The 25064-nt window shown below is 51.1% G+C and overlaps 1 protein-coding gene across 3 annotated transcripts in view; it reads left to right on the plus strand.

Moving 5' to 3' along the window:
* Positions 1–25064, plus strand: part of celsr1a (cadherin EGF LAG seven-pass G-type receptor 1a) — a 61131-nt gene that overhangs the window by 7703 nt on the left and 28364 nt on the right. For all 3 annotated transcript variants that reach the window (XM_023830223.2, XM_023830224.2, XM_023830226.2), the window contains exons 2-5: positions 15094–15732; positions 17629–17851; positions 18856–18971; positions 19684–19772. In XM_023830223.2, coding sequence (XP_023685991.2) covers positions 15094–15732; positions 17629–17851; positions 18856–18971; positions 19684–19772 — 1067 coding nt within the window. The remainder of the gene's footprint in view (positions 1–15093; positions 15733–17628; positions 17852–18855; positions 18972–19683; positions 19773–25064) is intronic.

Raw genomic sequence — 25064 nt, forward strand, 5'->3', positions numbered from 1 at the left:
CTCCTGCCCCTCACAGTGATTCTCCTGCCCCTCACAGTGATTCTCCTGCCCCTCCCTGTGTCTTCTGCCCCACATGGTGATTCATCTGCCCCTCACAGTGGTTCTCCTGCCCCTCCCTGTGTCTCCTGCCCCACATAGTGGTTCCCCTGCTCCACACGGCGGGTTACTTCTGGGCCAGATAGTTGTTCTTCCGTGTTTTTCACTTACATCACAGGCTCCTTCTCGTCCCGGTTACTATTCTGATTCCCTTTGGCAAGCATGGTTATATTGAACCCAGAGCCTAGCAAGATGACAGGACTCTACACGGTGTGCCATGTTGAGGGGGGTCTGGGGTTTTCACCAGATGCGGCTCGGCCCCCTGCAGTGACTTTGCTGCCTTTTGGATTGTGTCTAGCCACTTTGCAGTGCGCAGTGCGTAGGTGTGTGTGTGGCCATGCTGTAATGGCGCGCTGTTTGCACACCGCTCACGTCTGTGTGCTGCTGAAAGTGGATATTTGCCTTGTTTGTATTTAATTTGACATTTTAAACTGTTTCGCCCAAAGGCTTTGGATCTGGGCTGTGTTTATGAGCGGATTTCAGCATGTTTGCTAGGTCGAGGCCTCTAGTCTGCTACTGGGAATGTGAGCCTCTCACACAGTCGGAGGCTTTTCAGTGTTTCCTGGGAGTGAGACGGCCAGAGTGCTTGTAAGGTTAGGAACCTGGGAAAGTGAATGGAGTGCAGGGACTGGGGGGCCGTCTGTCTGTGTCACATGACTCCTGTCACATGATCAGGCTGTTTGTTGAGTTAAACATTGTATTTCTCTCCCAAATTCACCTGCTTCTTCACTTAGAGCCCTTACCACTGCACTAGGTACCGTATTTTTGGTACGGTACTTTCAGTACTTTCTCTTTTCCATTGATTTCTGGTAAAAGTTCCAGCACCAAAAGCCTGCTAAGCTTTGCTTCACCATGGCCATACCTGATGAAGAGAGGCCAAATTCATTTTTATGACTGTACTTTTTTCCTCGTTTGTGCACAGTTCCCCGTCTTATTCATACAGCTTCATAAGTCTCGCTAATCTTGTTTTAAGGTGGTCCGGGATAAAGTGAGCTCGTATACTCCTTCATACTGTTCTCCTGTTGGTTGTGAGGCCACAGTTGTTGTAGAGGTGTAAGATACCAAGGGCCTCTGTTTTCCTGTCTGTCATCCTATTGTTCTCCAGTGGATAAGTGAAGGTTCCTGTCTGTGAACCTGAGGATCTCCATGTGTCAGGTGAAGGTTCCTGTCTATGAAGTGATCCTTATCAGCAGTTTCTGTCACTGTACATGGTGAAAGCCTACATTGGTGTCCACAGGAGCAGCTATTAAACAGCACAATGTCTGGGGCTTTCAGGACTTGAATACAACCCTGGACCAGGTTGTATTTGGCCTGTTGGAACCGGTTAAAGTCTCCTTTGTGATTGGACAGTGTAACATACAGGCAAGGCCCACACATGCCTGAAATTAGCTTTATTACAATACATTCATGCTTTAATGTGGCCCTTGCTGCAGGGTCCTCTTGTTGAAAAATGAGGAATGTTTCTGCATCACAATAATTGGACCAATAACAGATGTCTTAAGCTTGATGATTGAAAATGCCTTTTCGAATGTTTAGTACTGAAACAGTGAAGTGATTGTTGTTTGCACTGGACAGAGCATCGGGTATCCCAGAGTAAGACACCTGGGCTTGTGCTTCGAGGCCAAATGGGTGGAGACTCCATCTGATTCCATCTCACAGCATCGTTCAGAAAAAGCAGTTAAACATGGGAGGATTTAGGGTCTCTTGGCTCAGAAGCCACGTAGCTGCAACTCGATTCGGGGTCATTCGAGCAGAGAGATTACTGTATTTCGATGAGTTACCTCTCACATGCCAGAACATCTTGTTAAGAAATTGAGGAATTAGCAGTGCACAGTGTGAGGTTAAGTGGACTCCTGATCACTCTGTCTTTTGTGTGGTCTTGACCTTATGAAGAGGTGAATGAAGCAGGATGGTAGAATCAGAAGCTTGTCTGATGTCTCCATTCTGCTCCAGTCTGCCAGCTGGCCTGGGATTCAACGTAAAAGCTTCTGAGAAGCTCTCCCTTCATGGAGAGGATCTGATTCCCAGTCGGGCTCTGCTGTCGAGCACTGAGCTGACAGCTCCTCTGCTTATGGTGTGTGTGTGTGTGTGTGTGTGTGCGTGTGGATTATGTTTAAATTACATTGTGGGGAAATTATTTTGATGTCGTGGGGACATTTTTTCCGGTCTCCTCAAAGATCTATGAATGCAATCAAAAAACTAAAAATTCCAAAAACCTTGTATATTGTTTGGTTTCTTATGGCTAAGGTTAGGGCTGGGTAGGGGTTAAGGTCATCATGTTGGGATTAGTTTTCCCCATAGAAATGAATGGAGAGTCCCCACAAAGATATAATTACAAACGTGTGTGTGTGTGTTGGGTGAGGCCCAGACAGGTGCAACCACCACCCCTGAGTCTGAGGTGACCCTATCATGCCCTGCAACCCCCCCCCGCCCCCCCCACCTTCCTGCTCAGACTAATGACCGTGCTAAATCTTTACACCAGCCGCTCGTGTCTGAATGCTGAGCGGCAGAAAAAGCTAATTCTGGGGAACTGTAACGCGAGACACTCTTAGCAGGCGGGGGGGGGGGGGGGGGGCTGGGCCTGGGGGGCATCTCGTCACTCTTTGTCAGAGACCCCCTGTTCAGGTATGGCTCGCTGTCAGCTACAGAAGCACAGGAGAGAGATTCTGGGAGACCCGGCTCGGTGAAACAGAACCCAGCCGATCCCGGCTCCCTCCTGTCCGCACAAAGGCACCTTTGTCCACCGTGCCTCGCAGCGAATGCGGCATGCAATTCCGCCGGTGGCAGCGAGCGTGTGACATTACATGCGGCCAGTGGTCAGCGAGCGGATTACCGATGTCTGGAAAATGATTAATATCTGCTTATTATCATAGAATGAAAAATGAGATGTAAGCAGCGTTGTGAGGTTTGGTGCAGCCGTGTTGGGCTCATGTAACACTCGAGATGTTTGCTATTGTGTTCCCACGTGCGCTAGGGCCGCTTGAGGCTGTGAAGCCCCTATAAATATTCTCTGTCTGCTCCGTGTTCAGGCTTCTTCTTGATAATGCCTCCTACTCCTCCTCCACACTGATTCTATCTCCAGCCCAAAACTCCACCAGACAGATCCGTCCTGGATATGCGACCCTGACTCACTCCAGGTCCACGCCTATCTTCAGCCTCGGCCGGCCTGAAGATGCCTGCCTTCGCTTAATCACCTGAGAGGAGAAAGCTGGGTGATACAGTTGTCATCTGAAGATGGCTGCTTAGTTATGCTGGTGATGACGTGGGCTGCGCTGTCCCGCTTTCAGTTAATAACGCGTGGCCTTGCTTACGTATGCCCCCAGGTGTGGATTCAGGTGAAGGTTTGCCGAACGGCCGTCTACAAACATATCCGTTGTTCTGGGCCCAGCGATGTCTGCCCCGTCCGGCTCTCTCCACTCGGCCTTTGTGCCCCGCCCCGCTAAATAAACCACTTCGCCAGATTACCGGAACAAAGGATCCTGGGATTCCGAGCTCGTTCACGTTTTCCTCACCTTCAGGCAAACATTTCTCGCTGAACTGCAGCGATAAGGCCGGTTCACGAACGACTTTGCCGCTGTCATGTTTTGTCTACGAGTGCTAGATAAGTGAGATTCCAGAAGCAGCACTGTGTGATGGGACAGACATGGGGAGACTCCCCGCCTTCTCTGTCACTGCTTATTGGTCAGTGATAGCGTTCAGCGCTCATCTTGGCCGGCGTGAGAACCGGCTGAGCGAGGCCGGGGTGAAGGCAAGGGCTGCTGTCAAGTGGGAGAATGTCAGTATCAATCACTTTCAGTCAGGACCGGGAGTCTCCACTGACAGGCTGCTGATAGGTTACGCTCTAAACTGCTCAAGAAGCATGGCACAAAGTCAGTAATTAATGTCATTAGTTACACAAACTTCACGTCTAGGAGCACAGAGCTGTGTCACAGCTATTGTTAAGGTTTCCTCAGATGGACTGGGTCTTTAAGCTTTCTGCTGACTTTATGTTACAAGAAGTAGTGAGCAAGATGCGGAGAAGTGTGTGTGATCGGGAGGATGTCGATTCAGATCCTGGAACCTGCAGAATGATGTCACTTGCAGAATGATGTCACCTTTGGGCCTCTGAGCATGACCCTTAACCCCCAGTTGCTCCTGGAACTGTCTGATCCTGCTTTGTAAAAGTATCTACTGAATTAATAAAATGTGATGTTAGCTTCACCTCATGAAGGATGGGGATGAGACCTTCTGGTGGGTCAGACTCATTCAGCTGGATGTTGGAGAAATAATCTGCAGTACCTCTGGCTTTCATCTGGGTCCCTCCCACTTTCCAGGCCCCAGGAAGCATTGCCCTATGGGGGGAGGGGTGGCGTTTTCCATCTGAAATGGGGCTTTGTTGCATGCTAATCAGCTGTCTTTGTTGGCCCACAGTTCACGCTGCTAACTGGGTGGCTCTGAGCTCATTGGGACGCCGAGTATGAAAATAGCTGCATAGAGAACGACTCTGTTTACCTCAATGAACGTCACTGAAGCCACGCAGAATCGGGAAACATCTCGTTTTTTTGAAAAGGCAGCTTCTTGCTCTTCGTTCTGTAAAATGTGATAATAAACAGTGTGATGGACTTCAAGCTGAAGGTCATGCTGATGGAACCGGCTCTTTGTCAGCTTTGTAATTCATTCACAGCATCCTACACCAGGTCATCTCTGTAAACACCAGCATCTGATGAAGCGAGTCCTTGGTCATGAAAGGTGCTGGAAGGATGTTTGTGTTTAAAACAAACAGCCTGAATTGGAGGCTGAAATATGTTATTGGTGCTGGCAGGATGTGGGATGTGTTTTATCTGAATTTGTGTGTGATTATGTGAGCAGAGCACTGTCAGCCATCTTGGCCAGGAACGTGTTGCTGCCCCTCCTCCATATTTGAAAATAGCCCCCGCCACACTCTTGATGAGTCAACTGGGGGGTGTCGCCAGGACCGGCGTGAGGTGCGGGGGCATCGCAGGAGCGAATGGGGGCCGAGGCCACGGAGGAGCTGGGTGTTGCCGTGGCAACCGGAAGCATTCTTGGGGACTCTGTGAATGTGGTTTAGGGCAACGGTGTTGGGAAGGGTGCTATATAAGAATAAATGGAATTGAGGCGGATTGAAAGGGGCTGATGCTGGCGGCGCTGGGGCCCTTTTGTGGCGGGGGAGCGGCATCGGGGGCCCCTCTCAGACTGAGAGCGGGGGCCTCATTGTCCCCATGTAGATCGCTGTCACCGTAAGACAAAGCAACAGCTGAGGGCCGGCGGGCTGCCAGTGAAGCGGGCTGCCAGTGAAGCGGGCTGCCAGTGAAGCGCGCAGCGTGGAGGAGAGCAGGCCGCGGACCCCTCCGAAGGGAACTTTCTCTGTAGAGCCTCAGATGCGGATCAGCGGGCCGGCCCGGATGGCGGGAGCGAGGGGCCCCAAGGGGCAGCCGAGGAGCCTGGGACTGCCCCAGTGCCCGCCAGCCACAATGAGCCGGAGAAGGAGGGAGGGGCCCGAAGGTGCAGCCAGGGAACTAGGGGCCAGCCGTGTCAATGAAGGCGTATGATCCCCCCGTCCTCGGGAAAATGGGGGGCAGGAGTTAAGCGGGCCATTCAGCGGCTGCCCGACTTGCTGGGCCGTGACCACAAAGCGACTCTTTCAGTCTGGCTGCTTGAGCCGCCGGCTGACCGCAGAGACTCACCGCAGAGACTCACCGCAGAGACTCACCGCAGAGACTCACCGCATTCAGGAGCATGCAGCGTCCGCGTCTGGCTGACTCGCTCTCGGCTTCAGTACGCAGGCCCCGGCCAGTGCACCGGTGGCAGTATCAGATCATCCAGCTCTTGTCCGCCGGCCTGCAGGCCTCTCATTGAGGGGGTGGTGGTGGTGGGGGTGGGGGTGGTGTGCATTGTTCCCCTGGTTACTGATAAACAGGCAGCTTAGTAACCGGCTGCTGAGCCATTGGCTCGTTTCAGTTTGAAAAAAGCTCCGTTGCCGGGGGAACGCAAGAGCTTGTGTAAGTTTGAAAAGGAGAGCCGACAGCAGCACGGGGGTATGGAGGCATTTTCACAGTGATTACACACACATAAGCAGAAGGGTCAGAACCCCCCCCCCTGCCCCCGGGTTCCCTGCTTCAGAGGGCCAGTGATGTGGTGCTCTGAGGGGGCCATATGCCTGCAAGGGGCTGCTTGGAGACCCAGCCACCTGACGCACATTCAGAGCAGAACGCAGCTTTACTCACGCTGAGGTGCGTCACTGACCAGCAGAATTTTTATACCCGATTTGTTGGTCCAAAACCCATTATTCGGATGTTAAGGCTTTAAATTCATCTGCTGGCAGGACTTGTCCCTGGTTAGTAGAGTGTTTCACCATGTCATGGTGAGTAGAGTGTCATGCCTTGTCCCTTGTGAGTAGAGTGTCCCACCCTGTCCATGGTGAGTTCAATGCTTCACCTTGTCACGGTCATTACAGTGTTTCACCCTGTCCTGGTGAGTAGAGTATCATGCCTGGTGAATAGACCGTTTCACCTTGTTCCTCGTGAGTAATGTTCACCAGGGGTTCCTTCATACTCAGGCAGCACACCTCAATTCCCAGACTTTCTTTCTTATCCAGTCTTTTATTAATGTAGCAGATTCCTTTGTCCAAAGTGATGTCCCAGCGAGGCAGACAGTACAACAACCTGCAGGGTCGCACAGCCTTCCTGCACTCATTCCCCGTGAAAGGCAGTGAGTGGCTGCCCCCCCCCTGCCCCGGGAGACGTCTTAGCAGGGGGACCGTCAGCTGAAACATTGCAGTAGCAGTTTCTCACCCCATGCTGTTGGCTGCTGTGTTTTATTGCCTGGCTGAGATCAAAACAAAGCGGTCTATACTGGGGGGGGGGGGGGATGTGGGGGCGTCCTGGTGCTTTTTAAACATCCGGGCTGGTTGGTGCCCTGGGCTGGACATGTGCTTCTCATTCTTGCGGACCTTACAGTGCTGTATCATTAATGAACCCCCCCACCCCCCGTGTATTATTACTCTTAATGGCGGTCCTGGGGGGTGGGGGTGAGGGCTCACCTGAGTGCGCCGTTTCATTAATGAGTCCTAGAGAGGAATGTGAAGTACTCAGAGCCACCCTCACGTGTGTGAGGATGATCAGGCATGGGGGTCAGGGCTGGTGTCCCCCCACCCTGTCCCACCCTGTCCCATCCCACCCCAGAGGCCCGTGTGGCCCCAGCCCATTCTGCATGTGATGGATGGGGTGACGAACAGGAATTGCATGACCTAACCCTTCGTCTGCCCAGGCAGGCTCCTATCACTCTGAACATGGGGGGAGGAGATAACCAGGAATTCTGGATCCCACTGCTCTGCTGTGCTCTGCCAGACAGGGAGACGGCAGTGCTCCGTCCTGGGAATCCGCGTGCCAACCTGGAGTGGGGGGGTGGGCTTCTTAGCTGTTCACAGTTCAGACCCCTGGCCGCCCCCCCCCCAAACAGGTTGAAGCGGGCATGTAGACTGTCTCTCAGTGTAAGAAGACCAGCTAGCTGGCAGGAATGGGGGTTAAATTACCTGTCGGGCAGGAGCTGGACTCTGCCCCCCCCCCCCCCCACTGCCCTAAAATATAAGCCCACGGCGCCGAGGGGCTCTCCGTAACACCTGGTTACTGGCAGATAGAGAGACTCCGGGACAAAGGAATGCCTTCATGAGGACCCCGGACCCAATGGGCCAGCAGGCTGCGGACGGACACGCGATAGGGCAGGAATTCCTGACTTATGAAAATTCCTGTAACTCACAGGCTGGTGAACACAGTGCATGAAGATACCGTGAAGGGAAGAGGTCCTTGTCAATGGTTCAGCTGAATAAGGGCACCAGAAATCGTACAGAGAATCTGTTTCCTGAGGTCAGAAGTTCACCTTGGTTAGGGCTTCAGGTCAAATCAGAGGTCAGGCGTTCAGAGAGGTGCAGTTTGTCTGGCTGTACGGATGAAGCAGATTACAAGCTCAGCAAGTCACTATGTTTGCTCTGAAAAACAGTCCCCATGAAAGTGGAGTTTAGCAATGGTTCCATGTGGTATGCAGGATAATCATTTGGTTCATTAATGTGCAGGACAAAGTCGATCATCCCTGAAGACTCATCATGCAGCAATGAGTCAGAAGGTCATGCATCCCGTCCCAGACTGCCAGCTGCCTTTATCTGATGTCTCTGGGAGAGGTGTTTGGGTCACGCTCCACTGGAAGGCATTTAGGTGCCGTTCACTTCCCGGAGGGCTTTTGACAGGCCTAGTGGTGGCTGCATCACAGTTTAGTTACACTCCTTTATATTTTTTTAGTAGATTAGGCTGTTTTTTCACCCTATTCCTGTTGTCGTCTGAGTGTATCGCCAGAGGCTACAAAAGGCTCAGATATGCCCCCACCATCCTTCAAAACCTTTCATTCTCCGTCTTGTCTACAGTTCCAGACCACACTGTTTGTGTTTTACCATCCTACTAGCATCAAATCTCAGTTTTTTTATCTTCTATCTTTACATGACATACTGTGTGAAGCACTAACACTGCTAATTCCTTTGAGTCCTGTTGCTTTCTCCTTGCTTGGGGGGGTTTGAGTTTTGAGCCCCGCCTATGGCCTGCCTTCTCGGGTCATGCCCCCCCCTCCCAGCCACCACAGATAGGAGAGCGACTGCCCGACATGTTGACATGGCTTTAGCCCTTTTGTGTGTGGACGGGTGGTGGCTGGATGCCAAGGTGTGGGCAACAGGAGATTATGTAGGTCAGCCATGAGACGGGTCGTTGCCGTGGACACTGAAAACGAGCTCCCTTTGGGACGTGCGACTCCTTTGGGGGGGAAGACGCACTAATTCACCCAATGACCCCGCCCACCCCCAGCCCCCTTATAACCACCCTCTTCTTTGGCGTGGCGGTGGGCAGGGGCACTGCTGATGTTTGGTCTGTTTTATTAAGCTAACTGGCGTAGCTGCTGTGGGGAAAGCAGAAACGGGAGGCAAAGATAAACTTCGGCTACTTTCCCAGATAAGCTGAATGGGACCTGATTGCTCTTATTCTGTCAGTGTTGGCTGGATTCTAATGTTCTGTGCGATGAATGACATTAGCTAATTTGATAGAAAATAAATACATTGAAGTCATTTATTTAATGGTCCACCTCCCTTTGTCTGAATTCTTCCCCAGAATCGGGCACCTTGGCTACAGCCGTCCTTATGTGGTGAAATTGATCCCATTTGGGGAACGTTACTGTTTAGCACATAATGGTCTGTAGTCAATTGCAGTAATGAATGATAAGATCCCAACAACAAGCTACCAAATACAACCAATGTTATCTTATCACAAGGAAAGGCCATTTAGGGATGGGTCTGTATTACCCTTTGTCAGTGTAATGGCTGTTCTGAGAGTCAGGCAGTTTGTTTGTTGTCCCCAAGCTGCGTTTGGTGAGGAAGGTGGGGACCATGTAGACCCTTCGAGCTTCTGCTTCAATGTCACTGTAGAGCTTTATGGCTCTGTGGAGTGTGGCTCACTTGCAGAATGTAGACCCCCCCACCCCCAGAGAGATGTTTTGATTTGGACCGTGAGCGTGGCCCACTTGACCTCGTGCAGTCCCATGACAGATACAGATGTTCTGGAAGTGACTCCAGCTGTTTTGAGTAGGACACACACCCCCCTGAGACTCTTCAATAAAGACATGTCTGAGTGATCTCTGTGGTCTTTCAAGGAGAAGCTGCTTGTATATAGGAGTGAAATGCACAGCATTGCATTTACTTTGGCTTATCTGTTATCAAGCAGTGAATTTCATGGGAAACCGTGATGATTACTGAATGTTTTTCATCCTGCTGTATACCAGAAAAAATCGGCTCAAGCTGCCTTCAGACCATCTACTCCGCGGATTTCTGTTGTGATTTTTTTTTGCAATCTGACAATATAATATTCAGTACATGTTTTAAAGGCAAAATAATGGTCATAGTACACAGTACAGTTATTTATCTGATTTAGTGGAGATTGGCTCAGCAACCTGTTGTTAGATCAAAATGAAAAGTGTTTGTTTAGTGATTACAGTCCCCAGCACAATGGGTAGCTGTAATATATAATTAAAAAAATAATATCATAAACATTTCAGAAAACTTAAGAAAAGGGATAATATGTCTGAATATAGCAGGATTTCCTTACTTTCTGGTTGCTTACTGGTGTTTTTTTGGGATGCTATGCTGTGAAATTAGTACTATAACTAATTTAACTCCTTGTAACCAGCAAATTGGCTTGTGTTTCTTCTGGGCCTTATGGGGAGGAAACAGCGCACAGTGACCTGTAAGTGTCTTATGCTTTGCATGTCGCAGCTCGATTTGCTTCATTAACCACACCTCCTTATCTATAATGCATCATCGTGTTGCTGAGTCATCACCATGTCCCTGCTTGCAGCTTCTGATTCAATGGCAGACCCTGTATTACCCAGGATTAGACCTGGGCAGACGCTCAAGCCGTGTGAACACAAGACAGTGTGCTGTAGTCTTTGAGATACCTTTTAAGCCAGTCTGCAAGTCATCCTAACCCAGGGTATCCTAATCCCACCTATCAAACCAGTCTGCAAGCCATGCTAACCCAGGGTATCCTAAACCCGCCTATCAAACCAGTCTGCAAGCCATCCTAACCCAGGGTATCCTAAACCTGCCTATCAAACCAGTCTGCAAGTCATCCTAACCCAGAGTATCCTAAACCTGCCTATCAAACCAGTCTGCAAGCCATCCTAACCCAGGGTATCCTAAACCCGCCTATCAAACCAATCTGCAAGTCATCCTAACCCAGGGTATCCTAATCCCACCTATCAAACCAGTCTGCAAGCCATCCTAACCCAGGGTATCCTAAACCCGCCTATCAAACCAGTCTGCAAGTCATCCTAACCCAGGGTATCCTAAACCTGCCTATCAAACCAGTCTGCAAGTCATCCTAACCCAGGGTATCCTAAACCTGCCTATCAAACCAGTCTGCAAGCCATCCTAAGCCAGGGTATCCTAAACCCGCCTATCAAACCAATCTGCAAGTCATCCTAACCCAGGGTATCCTAAACCTGCCTATCAAACCAGTCTACAAACCATCCTAATGTCCAGCCTTGTGACATTCTGGAAGATCTTATAGATATGACTGCAGTGCTTCATGCCAGCTCCTGCTTATCTGCATGTGAAATTCCGAAAGGTTCCGTTTTTGTGACCGACATAAATGTTAGCCTTGTCCGGTCCACTTGTTTTGAATGATGGCTCAGTTTTCTGTGTAGACCCTGCTAGTAGTTTTTGTGCTAGTTAGTGATTACTTTTGTTCGTGGGGGTGGAGTCGCCCTTTTTGACTCCCCTTTGCCCCCCTCCTGCTAATTATTGACTAGCCGATGTGTTTGTTTGAGCAGGTGAGATTCCCATGGAACAGGCCATGTTTCTCATTGCATATCTGCTCCTCTGTCCCTCAGTACCTTGGTGGCTCGTAAGACCCATACAGCCGGCGCAGAGCTAAGTGCATTGAGTTCGGTGTATCTGTCATCCATAGTCTTGAGGCGAGAGAGATGCAGTCCCCAGGTGTGCCTCCTGTCACTTTGGTCACCTGTCGATGCCTGTCTGCTGTCACCAGTCCTCACTGGTATCGCGGCTGCATTCAGCATATGGCAGAAGTTATCACTTTGTATTCTCCTTCCCTTCACTCCTGAGTCAAAGGTTCCATTCAGATGCTAGCTTTCGTTTCCATTTTGTTTGTATCTGTGTCCACATGAAAAAAGAAATTCGTTATCTGTGATAACTTCCCCTGCCAAAAGTATCCGGGACGTTCCTGACTGTTATGTCCGCCAGCGCTATGTGATCTGTGCTATACTTTGGCAGACTGTGTGAGAGAGACGCCATCTTACTGGCCAAGCAAGTGAAAAACCTGAGCGGTTCGCCCAGGACTGATTCTGTAAAAATGTTATTTTATTAGACCCTTTTCATGTGGAATATGTGGCCAAGCTGGCTGAGCCGTCCCTGTTTGACAAAGCCTGCCTGAGTGACAGTTTAATGATTTATATTAACGGTGTGCAGTTTATCACTGAGGAGCCGAGCAGGAATGACTGGTTATAGTCGCAAATCAAATTTTGGTTAAGTGAAGTGCCTTTTGCTTATACATGTCTGTTTTTGTATCTGACAGTTTTTCTAAAAGACTTCATTGTGTTTTATGGCACAGAGTATAGGGGAGAAATAACCTCTTTGTGTGACATATCAGTCCAACGTAAGGGCACCATTTCATAGTTTATCGTGTATCCCTGAAGAAACCTGTGAAACAACCCGTTTTGTTTAATTGACACTATTGTTGAGAGCTTCCTGAAAGCTCTGAACTTTTCTTTGCACTGCGTGCGTTACTCTGGGAGATTTATCACACCTGAGAGAGCAGGGTGGGCGTGGTCTTTTTCTCACGTCTGATTGGCTGAGAAACAGGTGCTATGGAAACCTTGTTTTGATTCAAATTTTTTAACTTTGCTGGAACAGTCTACTGGGGGTTTTTAACAGATAACGCTTGGCCCTCAACAGCCATTTAAAGCCCTGTTTTTATAGTGATTACAGTGCAGCTTATCACTGGCTTTTACAAAGCACACTAATATTAAGAGAATGATCTTAAGTAAAATTAAAAAGTAAAGTTCATGTTTATACTATATGTGGATGTGAGTGGATAGGCTTGCGATATGTGTCCCATCTATAGGGCTAGGAAAACCCCTTTGTCTGTCATTTGTGGAAAAAGACCAAATTAGAAACTAATTCCATTGAGGAAATCCAGTTATTTTTAGAATGGACTAGAAGGGTAGACAGCTGATCATGTGTGGTCCAGAGATAGCGATTGCCTCAGGGTGACACTGGCTAAGAGCTCTTTCCAGTTTGTCTGACCATTGTCTTTGGGAAACCTACCTGCTTCTTTTCTGGGGGGGGGGGGGGGGTCTATGGTGGTTGAGGAACTGCAAGAAGAAAACACATTAAGCCTGAATGAGGGTGTTACCTGGTTTTGTGGTTGGGGACATCCTGTGCTGGCAATGGGGGACTCTCTGAGGGGATAAGGGCGCAGGGAACCCTGGGTTACTGTCCGTCCATCCATAGTGCCTGCAGTAGGCTCAAAGACCATGACAAATCAGCCAGGACGTCCCGTTTAGGACTGTAGCACGCAGACCAGTCCATGGAGGAGCAGAACTGGTGACTATTTGCCACAGTACTGAGATCCCCCAAAGCAACCTGTCCCACGGTTTCTGGGGTGAAGGCGGGGGGGGGGGGGGGGGGGGTGGGACGTTTCAGCAGTTTGGTGTGTCCCACATTCACACAACGTCCAGCTGCAGAACAGGAATTTCTCTGGGTCTAAAACAAACAACAAGGTGTGTGTGAAATATGAGAGCCTGTTAAGGGATTATCGTTTTGGGCTAAGTCCAGGTTTACAGGCATCTAGCTGCTTAGAGAAGTCCGACGGGAATTCAGCTTCACCGCTCCTATAGGGTTATGTGCCTTGGATACGTTGTCATGGGAATCCAGTGTGAGCTGTGCGTGTATTTCACGCAGTGCAGACGAACACAGTGTTGTTTTCAGAGTGTAGAGTGTAGCTTCCGTTTCTGTTTGAAATAACGTTTCGTTACATTATCGGAACATCTCTAGGAAGAAAACAACTTTGCATATTTCAGCTTAAATAAAGACTTTTGTTGAAACTTCCCGTGATGTCGGATACTGTAACCACAAGGGACAGATGATTAGCTCGCACTTCCTGGGGATGGTCAGTCTGCCTTACCAAAATGAAACACCTTCCCTGTCTGTCGCTGCTGGTCACTGGCTGGGACTGTGACTATGGCAGTAGTTCAGGCGTGTTTTCTGTGACTTGTCATTTGTGCTGTACACTCTCTCCTGAGCTTCCTAGCCATGAGCAGAGTGGCTCTGTCTTTCAACAGCTTGCTGTTTCTTTAAGGGGCCTCCAGCAGCTGTTGCCATAACCTACTTGAAGTTTTGGTCACAGGTGACATTTGGTCTCTGTTTTTTATTGGTTTCAAGGGAGTCACCTTGTGTGTGTGTGTGTGTGCCTGGGGTCAATCTTCAGGGAAATGGAGCTGAATGAAGCCAGCAGGTGGAACAACAGACACCAGAGAGTAGTTGGCTGGGGGCTGGACCCCCCCACATCCAAAGATCTGTTCATTGGCGTCTCTTTGGACATGGTCACTGCAGCACACATGCTCATCAGGCGGTCAGGCAGGGCGAAAATGGCTGCCCTCCCTCTGTCCTGATCGTGGACGGCATGCTGAGTAAGGCCTGCTGAGTAAGGCCTGCTGCCTTTTGACCTGCGGGTCAGGGGTCCCACGAGCCGGGTGACACGCCAGGCTGCATCTGGGCTACGTGGCTCGCTGGTTAAACCCTAGATCCTGCTTTACACAAAAAGGGGGGGAGTCTGTCAGTTCCTCTGATCTAGTGGAAGCACAGTGACAGGTTCTTAGGTTGGGACATTAAGTGCCGGTTAAATCTCCCCGACCCGTGTGATGGGACACTGTCTCTGTTTCAAAAGTGTGTCCTCTGCAACTGCTGTTTTCTGTGGTGACGTCCGGTTTTTGGAAAATGGGGCCTGTGGGTAATGTGATTACAGAGTGATTATGGTGTGGCAGTGATTATGGGTCAGTAGCTATGAGAACTGCACTGTTTTGATGTAAAGCCCCTCTGTTTGGACTCCGTGTCATTTCTGACACTCTCCTGGGCCTGTGTTATGTTTCATTTCACCAGTGTTGGGAAACTTATTCACAAAAATAATCCATTACAGACAGAGGTGTAAGGTTCAGGTCCAGAAAGTACAAATTCAGATCAGGGTTTTGTTCCAACCAACCAGTTGAGTACTCTCTGGCAGTGACTCTTTATACTGAACTGGTTAGTTGAAACAAAACCTTGGTCTGGATTTGTACTTTCTGGACTGGAACTTTCTGCCTTTGTCTTTAGTGGATTACTTTTGTGAGCTGCTTCCCCAACACTGCATGTCGCTGATGTGACTGTCATAACCCAGTGCCTCCTCGTTGCAGACGGGCTGCACCGCGTGACGGCACTGTGCTCACTGCGCGTCACCATCATCACGGACGACATGCTGACCAGCAGCATCACGGTGCGGCTGGAGAACATGTCGCAGGAGCGCTTCCTCTCGCCGCTGCTGGCGCTCTTCACGGAGGGCGTGGCCGCCGTCTTGTCCGCCCGCCGCCACCACGTCTTCGTCTTCAACATCCAGAACGACACGGACGTGCGCGGCAGCGTGCTCAACGTCACCTTCTCGGCGCTGCGGCCCGGCTCCGGCCCGGCCCGCTACATCCCGTCGGAGGAGCTGCAGGAGCAGGTGTACCTGAACCGTACGCTGCTGCGTCTGGTGTCCGGCCAGCACGTGCTGCCCTTCGACGACAACATCTGCCTGCGCGAGCCCTGCGAGAACTACATGAAGTGCGTGTCGGTGCTGCGCTTCGACAGCTCGGCGCCCTTCATCGCCTCCAACACCGTGCTCTTCCGGCCCATCCACCCCGTCACTGGGCTCCGCTGCCGCTGCCCGGCCGGCTTCACCGGCACCTACTGCGAGACCGAGATCGACCTGTGCTACTCCGGGCCCTGCCGCAACAACGGGCGCTGCCGCAGCCGTGAAAGCGGCTACACCTGCGAGTGCCTCGAGGACTTCACAGGTGAGCCGGCCTCTGGGGTCCCACCCTGCATCCACTGTTGCTCCTCTGTGGTCTGTGCTCTGTACTTTGTGTTCTGTGTTCTGTGCTCAGTGCTCCGGGTTTTGCTTTGTAGTCAGTACTTGGTCCTCATTGCTCAGTGCTCTGTGTTTAGTGTTTGGGTGTTCATTGCTTAGTGCTCAGTGTTTGGTGCTCAGTGTTCAGAGACGGTGTTTTATGACTCTGAGATAGGAGCTGGTTCCCAGTGCTGAGCACCCAAATGGCTTCACGGGAACCTTCCAGGTTCTACCATTCCATTCCATATCCTGGTGTATTATGGGAGCAGTAAGGTCCACTAAAGTTGGCAGGAAGGGTTCCTCAGCCTGCAGCCAAAATGTGACAGTGACACCCCCCCCCCCTCATCAGCAGCCTCCACGGCATGGCTCCACCCTCCTCTGCCCACATTAGGGTCTATTTCCCCTCCCTGAGCCCCTCCCCAAAGTGGGGGCCTTCGACCTGCTCCTCGACTTCCTTCAAGGGGACAATTACCAGCTAATCACCCCTGTCCGGTGGGGGGACCAGCCTTTGAAGGTCACAGTTCAAGCCCAGGTAGATTCTGGTCATTAGGGTGCTGATGACAGCCCCTTCGCGCCCCCCCCCTCCATTCTCACATTAGAGGAAAATGGATCCCCCTAATGGAGGGATTATCTGCCCCCCTAGTTGGCTCCTTCACCATCGCAGCAGCTACATCCTGTGTGCGGATCTTGTGTGGAAAATATGCGGCGAGTTAAAGCTGGACTGACAGGACTCCCGTCCCTCCCGGTCCAGGAGCCTCAGTGGCACCGCCGATCGCACGATCACTCATCTCCGGCGGGACTGCCATCAGAAGCCCATGGTGTCCCATCCGGGCCATGGGAGCCGGGGACGACAGGGGTCTGCTGTCAGCAGACGGGGCCCAGTGCTCTGGGGGACATGCCAGCCTGTGGACCAGGATGTAAACGAGGAGCCCGGCCTGGTCTTACACACACTTAGCTGTCGTTAAACATTAAGCAGGTCATCAAACATTAACCGCACATTCCAACTGCTGACTAAAGCCCCAGTAAACTGAAGGGAAGGGGGACGTTCTGCCAGTGGAGGAATGGGGAGGGGGTCAGGGGGTCTGCCAGTGGAGGAATGGGGAGGGGGGAATCTGCCAGTGGAGGAATTTGGGGGGGGGGGCGGTCTGCCATCTTCATTCCGTGTTGTAGATGGCTGAGCTGGTCACTGTGTTTCCTGTCTTTGTGGAACAACCTGACAGGGTTCTTGTTAAAATATATCTTTCGCCAAACAGATGCCTCTGTGTCCAGCACTGAAGTCTAGAGAGAGAGAAAGAGAGAGAGAGAGAGAGAGCGAGAGAGAGAGAGTAAGAGAGAGAGAGAGAGCGAGAGAGATATGGTGCCTGTTACTCTGTCTCATGCATCTGGCTGTGTTTGTCTTCTGCATGGACATCCTTCCCATTCCAGTGCTTGTTTACCTCCTTAACCTGACCCCTCCTAAGGGTCACATGGTGTTCACAGCGAGGGGCGGGGTCTGTCTCGTAGGCCGGGGGAAGCTCCCTGCGGGTTAGAGATACACCCCTGCTGCAGAACGCCGGGGTCAGGTCAGGGCGGGAACAGGGGTCCAAGTGCAGTTTGCTCTGACATGCTTCAGTAAACCTTCAGAACAAAAATATTTGCTAGGTATCTAATAACATATTTTCATGTGCATAATTACATAAACTGTAAGGTTTCACCCCTCTTTAACAGGTATTCAAAGCTGTACTCCAAATAGAGGTCGCTCAGGATTATGGGTAATGGAGGCTGTTGAGGCTTTTGATCAGACCTGCTGGGGGGGGGGGGGTGTCCATGATAACGGCTTTGACCTGTTACTTGTCCCTTCCAGGTGAGCACTGCGAAGTGGACACCCGCTCTGGGCGCTGTGTGCCGGGCGTCTGTAAGAATGGGGGTAGGTGCGTGGACCTCCTGGTGGGGGGGTTCATGTGCCAGTGCCCCCCGGGGGAGTACGAGAAGCCGTACTGTGAGATGACCACCCGCAGCTTCCCAGGGCAGTCTTTTGTCACCTTCAGGGGCCTGAGGCAGAGGTTCCATTTCACGCTCTCCTTCATGTGAGTATTCTGTACCATGTCAAGTGAGTACTTTGTACCGTGTCATGTGAGTACTTGGTACTGTGTCCTCTGAGTACTCTGTACTGTGTGCCATATGAGTACTCTGAACCGTGTCATGTAAATATTTTGTGCTATATCATATGTGTTTTCCATGTTATGTCCTGTGAGTACTCTGTACATTGTTGTGTGAGTACTTTGTACTGTGTCCTGAGTACTACAGTATATGTGTGCCTTACGACTATTGAATACTGTGTGTAATATAATCCCTTAGCCATGAGAGAATGGCAGAGAGATGATACGTGCCGGTCGAGGTCGTTTGGGCAAGCCCCTAATTGGTGGAGCATGGATGCACTGAATAGCAGTGTGCAGAGAGCCTTGTTGGTGTCCGAGCTGCCCAGCGCAGGCAGACCACTGTATTTTGTCCCAGCGGGATATCAGTACTATGACTGAAAAACAAAGAGCAGCAGCTTTCACACATCTGTGGAATCAGCGTGGTATTACGTGGTGGAAACAGGTCACCACTGGGCTGAGGAGCAGAGCGGCATGCAGGATGCGAGCAGATGGTACTGGGCAGTCTCACTGGCAAACGGGAGCCTCGGGGGCCTCGGCCAGGGCTGCCGGCGGCAGTAAAAACAGGAAGCATTTGCTGCGTGCCAGTGCTATCGGCGTTTGCGTGTGTAGACAGCGGCTTCCTGATATCCTGGCCTGAGCCGCCTGGTCTCTGACTCCTATACCCCCTCCAGCGCCCCCCCCCCCCGCCTGGGTCACTGCGGTGCCCACTCCTGACGTTGGTCACCCAGCCCCCAGCATCGCCCCCGCACATGGCGGCCCGTCCTGCCCATTTTCCTTTCCCTGTTTCCGGGCTTTTTCCCTGCTCCCATGACCCTGTCTGTCTGCACGGGCTGCTGCGCCTGCCGGCCTGCGGTGGACCTGCCCTTGGCTCTGTGACCGCAGCTGCGCTCTCTTGTGTGCTGTGAGGCTGACTGAACCCTGATTCCTTGCAGGTTTGCCACACAGGAGAGGAACGCCCTCCTGCTCTACAATGGCAGGTTTAACGAGAAACACGACTTCATTGCCCTGGAGATCGTGGAGGAGCAGGTGCAGCTCACCTTCTCCGCAGGTAAGATGCTCATGCCATGCAACACACTTCCGTGTTTCCCACATTTGTTTTTCCTGCGTGCCTTCCCCACCTGCAGTGATCGTTCCTGTGTTTGCAAGCAGTGCATTTGGGCGCCTGCCCTTGATCGTCATCCTGCAGGCGCTCAGCTTAGGAAGCATCTGGCCCAAGAGCAGTAACAGGCTTCCAGGCCTTTCCGTAACCTCCCTGTCCCCATGATGTTCCCTGCGCTCCAGCTTGCAAGGACAGCTGTGACAGGACCCTGATCCCGGTGCATCGAGAATGTTCCTCATAAAGGCGGGATGCTAGAGAGAATGTCAGGGAAATGGGCACCAGCACAAGGCCCAGAGAGCGTGGGGCCCAGAGAGCTTGGGCCCCAGACAGCGTGGGGCCCAGAGATCGCAGCGGGCCTGGAAAGTGCAGGGCCCATTCCGAGACAGAGGAAGGCAAACAGATGGATGGATTGAGTGTCGCACTGTTTACCAAGCCTGCGAGCACATTCCTGCCTTTGGCAAATACTCACTAAACCCCCCCCACCACCACCCCCCCCCCCACCCCCCCATTCCGTGACCACACCGCAATCGGTTTTCGAAATCCGATTCATCCGTGTATGGTGCGTTGGCAAAAACAAGCACAAAGTAGGCAGATGGATCATGTAGGAACATGAGCGGCGAGCTCAGCGCATGCCTGACATTCCTGTCCCTGTCACCTGCAGGCGAGACCAAAACCACAGTGTCCCCACATGTCCCCGGGGGGGTCAGCGATGGCCAGTGGCATTCGGTCCAGCTGCATTACTACAACAAGGTAAGCAAGGCCCCCAGCGGCTGAGGCAGTCGCACGCTGTCACAGTGTGGATGTCTGTGGGGACATAAGGATCTCCTTCCTGCTCTTCTGAACCATTTGCTGCTTGGCTCTTACTTGCTGTCGGTATTTGGGGCCTCTGCCTCTAGTTTGGGTCGGGATCTTTCTCATCCTGATGTTTGCGGTCAAGGCTAGTGGCAGTGTACTGTGATCAAACAGGACCGCCCACTGCATGGGGGGTGGGGGGGGGGGGGAGGACCAGCTGTGGGGAGCCCAGCTGTCAGAGTCTGTGGGGGGGGGGGTGTGCTCTACTGTGTGTGGTTGATTTACACACACCTTTGATCGGGGGACGGCCGTCCAAACGCTGCCCTGTGGGGTATAGCTGTGTGATTTAGGTGCTCTCTCGGTGAATGGTGCTGTTTAACACGCCTAATGGAAAAAGTGTGTTACTGCCTTCAGGATAAAGCTGTGGGGCGAGTATCCATCACCTAGGTAACTGTCTTGGGAATCTTATTGGCTCTTTATTAACACACAAGCTGCCAGGAAGATTAAAGTTTCCCGACTCATGATGGAAAGGCTCCAGGACCCCAGTGGCCTTGGGATCAGGGGAAAGTGACAGAGGGGCACTGGGTCGTTGCCCTTCTGCGTGCTGGGTGGATGGAACGCCTCTCTGGTTGACCCCTGGGTTCAGAGTTTTGGTGGTCGTCCTAGCAACAGACATCTCTGTGACATGGCTGGAATTACAGAAGGTGACAAATCAGTGAATTCCTCTTGTATTTTTTCTGGGGCTTGTGCGCAGAAACAGGCGGCCCTCAGTGGGTCATTGTTTTTGTGGGAGAATCCTGCGGGAGGGATCAGGAATGGGGAATGTGGAATTGGGAATGAGGAATCAGGAATGAGGAATCTGAAAGAGGGAATGGGGAGTGTGGAATGCTGAATTGAGAATCATGAATCCAGAATAGGGGATGGGGAAAGGTAAATGGGAATATTTGAAGGAGGAATGTGGAATAAGGAATGGGGAATGCGGATTTGGGAATAAGGAATCTAGAAGAGGGGCGGCTCTGTTTGCACCGAGGTCTAGACACAGCATCTTAATCTGCTCGCCGTGATCCAGTTCAGAGGTAAATGTGAAGGTCGACTGCCTGGAAATAAGGCTCAGACCAGGAGAGCCTGACCAGACTGAGCCAGCTTTAATTTGCTTGCTTATCTTCTGAGAGAGTGAAGTATGTTTTCATGTGGGATGATGGGGGGGGGGGACCCCAGATAACCCGGCCTAGTTGGACTCACATCGTTGGGTCAGGGCCGGCTCTCGGTCCTCTATACAATCTTTCACTGAAATGAGATGAAGATGCACAGATAGGGAACCTAGATAGGGAACCTAGTGACCAGAAGCTTCTGTGGACATCGGGGACGATGCTGGGTGCCGGACAGTGGGTGGGGCTCAGCTTCTCAGCGGTGCTGGGAGCGGGACAGGGTAGCAGTACCAAGGTCTGTCCTGTACTACACAACCCTGAAGGTGTCCTCTGGTGTGTGAACATGTCGTTCTCCTGTCTCCACACCCCGTGTCTCATGGTGTAGCCTCCACTGCCACCTGCCTTTCGGCCTTGAGATGCCAGCTTCAGGTCATCATTTCACTAAAATGGATCATTATTTTGACGGTTCTATTACTGTTGTATAAATATCATGTTGAAAGAATATGTCAGTGTTAGAATTTGGGTTAGTGTTCAGATTAGGGTTATGGGTAGGGTGTTATGGTAAACAAGTAGGGGCTGGTGACCTGACAGCCAGTGCCTACAGTCTCGCTGGACAGTGATTGGGTGATGTTTTGGGCGTAGCATGTGGCTCAGCGAGATAGGCCTCTTTGCTTCTGATCTCTAGGTCATCAGTTCGATCCTCACTCTTGGCAGAACAGGCACGGCTCCACTGGGGCCTTGAGCAAGGCTTTTAATCTCTCAAATCACCGGATAAGTGGCCTGACCCTGTGCTAGAACGACATATGATGGGAAAACAAAAGACTTCTGATGCAACTGTACTTCTGCAAATGGCAAGATAAGGCATCATTTCAATGGGAATTGAGTTGCATGTGAAAGGTTAGGGATGTGGGTTTACCAGCACTTATGTGACTTGGGGATGTGATCCAGTCTTGTGGTGGTGCTCACAGAAGGTCAGACTGACACCCATGGAAGCAGAGCTGCATTCCAATACATCTGTAGGTGCTGGGGTCCCAAACCTTCTGGGGCTTGGCACTAATGGAGAGACGCATAGCAGAATGAGTGATCCGACATGCAGTGAGGCGTCTATCAGTAACAGCAGTGCAGTCGACAGACCGGCTTGGAGGTTTTGTCTGCTCTGCTGCGGAATCCTAAACGTGCTGGAGGTGTGCACCTTCATCTCCTCACTGGATTTATGACGGGCTTCAAAGAAGCAGCCCCTCCCTGACTAAAGCGGCCCGACCGCTGAGAAATTTATGACGTCTTGGCTTTCGTGGACCTTTGATGGGGCGTACAAAGCGGCTTGGTGTTTTGCTGCTTTCAGGCAGGGAGGTGGAATCGGAACACGATTTATGGGATGTTTTTATGGACAGTGCGGAGAAAGGGGGGAAGATGACCTTTGTGCTCTCATGGGGTCAATGAGCCGGGTGCAGCTTCGCCATTTCTGCTCACATTTTGTGTCAAACCTATGGTGTAAAAATGTCTATCATCTTACTGAAGAATCTGTTGGTGAGGAGGTGAGTTGGGTCGGGGTGGGGGGTGGGGGGTGGGGGGGATAAGGGTTTATTATCTGCAGAGAGTCACGTTTCAGCCGATTACTCCCATCAAAATGGCGGTTTAACGCAGGCCTCCCTGCTGACAGATCTGGCCGGATAGTGCAGGTCAGGAGACTGCTGGAAAACCAGAGTATTAATAAAAGGTGGAATTTTATCTCGCGGCTCACGTCCATGTTTCTCAGATGGGCACGGAGATGGGGGCACGGAGATGGGGGCTCAGAGATGGGGCCATGCAAACAGGGACATGGAGACTGGCGCGATTACCCCGAGTCACTCCCTTGTCAGCATCACAGTCTAATATCACACAAACTGAGCACAAGAGTGGCGGGATTTGTGCCAGCAATCGGAAGGTTGCTGGTTCGAATCTTGTGAATCCGGCAGTGATCTTCCTCTGTTGGGTCCTTGACCAAGGCCCTTAACCTGCAGTTGCTCTCTCCTGGGTATGATGTTAATCTGCATCCAGCCCTGCAAGCAGGTCCTCCAGCTTATGGGGAAATTTGGGAGTTGGTGGCAGGATTGGGACCACATCCACCAGAAAAAACTCACACTGGTCCATCTGGACTGGTGTGGAGCTGAGGTACCACCTACTGCATGGCTGCACTCAGGTTCACATCCCTGAGGTGGTTTTCATGTGGTGGGTACGGCAATGTGCTGTAATCAGTGCGCACCACTTACCTACCTGAGGACCAGCACAAGTCTAGATGTCTGCAAGCTCCTGTATGGACTCCATCTGACTCCTGTTCATGTACCATCTAAGTGTGACTTTTGTGACTTGTCTCCTGCAGGGACTCCCTTTGACTTCTGTATGGGTTCCACCTGATTCCTATATGGACTGTTTGTCTTTGTCACTCTTGTATGGGCTCCCTCTGACTTGTATGGACTTTATATGACTCCTGTATGGACTCTTTTTGACTTGCCTCCTGTATGGACTCCATCTAACTCCTGTATGGAGTCTTAGTGACTTGCCTCCTGTATGGACTTCATGTCCTATAGGATTGTATGTGTAGGTCAGAGGTCAGCATGAAGTTCTCCCACCAAGCAGGGAGCTACATTTTCCTGAGAGCGGCTTTGCTTTGTGGACCTTCTCCCGAGACACTGTGAAGCTTCAGTGCAAAGGAGCATTAGCAGTGTGAGCTGGTGTTTCTGAAAAGTATCCCCCCCCCCTCGCTCCAACCCCGCCCACCCCGGGGCATGGATATTAGCCTAAACCACACTGGGATTTTCCTTTAAACCTCAGAGCATGTTTTTGTTGGCAGCTTTCTATACAATCCCATCTGCCAGCACAGGCTAATCTACACACAGGTTGGTCCTGTAGACCTGTCAAGTATTTCAAACAGAAACCCACGGCATAATTACTCCTCTGGCTCTAATTATGAATCTCAGTGTTGAATGTATATGTACATTAGTTTAATGTCGGTGCATCTGTGTGAATGTTAGAGGGGACTTTATTTTCCATTAGCAGTGGCATCCTGTTGAACTTCTGCCTGAGCATTATCTGGATGCTAATGCTAACCATTAGCGATCCTGACCTCATAAATGATACCAGATCTACAGGTGAGTCAATTATATGAGGGAGCGGATGTTTGTTCTGGGATGGATAGAGGGCACAGAGACACAGGGGTGGTCTGGGTGGGCGTGATCCACACGATTCCTCCCAGATCCATGTCCACCCAGATAGTCTCCTCAGCTTATAGATAGTAATAAACTGGAAGCTGGAGCGTTTTGGTGCATTTATGCTGTGGTTCATTATGGAAAATGCGGTTATTCCATGGATTATTATGGAAAGTCTGGTTATTCCATGGATTATTATGGAAAGTTTAGTCATTCCATGGATTATTACAGAAAGTCTGGTTATTCCATGGATTATTATTTAAAGTGTGGATATTCCATGGATTATTATGGAAAGTGTGGTTATTCCATGGATTATTATTTAAAGTGTGGATATTCCATGGCTCATTATGTGAAGCGTGTTTATTCCATGGTTCAGTATGGAAAGTGTGGTTATTCCATAGTACATACAGAAAGCATGTGTATTCTGTGGTTCATACGGGAAGCGTGTTTATTGCGTGGTTCTTTACAGAAAGTCAGGTGTGGTATGAAGGTATGCACAGCCGACACCTGCTGAAAAAAGCACATGTCTCACTGTTACCGTATGTTACATGAAACCACAAGACAGAAAGCATGCTTGTTTCTCCTGCCTTTAAATGGCCAGACGCCTGATTAATGGCTTCTGAAACAGTAGGTCAGTAAGGAGATGCTGTAACGTATAGCTCTGAAACACGCCTCTCGTACGGCGAGTCATTTAGCGACACGGTCGCAGACGTGTATGACCCGGGGCTAGCCCTGTGCTGGGGGCCTCCCGGCCCACACCCCTGCTGCAGGATGAGCTCATAGAGCCTGGGGGGCGCCGGTGCTCCAGGTGTATCCGATCCCAAGCTGCTAGCCCCACGGAGTCATTTACATTCTTCTTTCATTCTGCAGCTGGGCGTTACTGATCCACAGGTGTGATGGCGGCTCTGTCCCGGGAA

This window comes from Paramormyrops kingsleyae, chromosome 1 (genome assembly GCF_048594095.1).
Source record: "Paramormyrops kingsleyae isolate MSU_618 chromosome 1, PKINGS_0.4, whole genome shotgun sequence".
NCBI classification, from domain to species: Eukaryota; Metazoa; Chordata; class Actinopteri; order Osteoglossiformes; family Mormyridae; genus Paramormyrops; species Paramormyrops kingsleyae.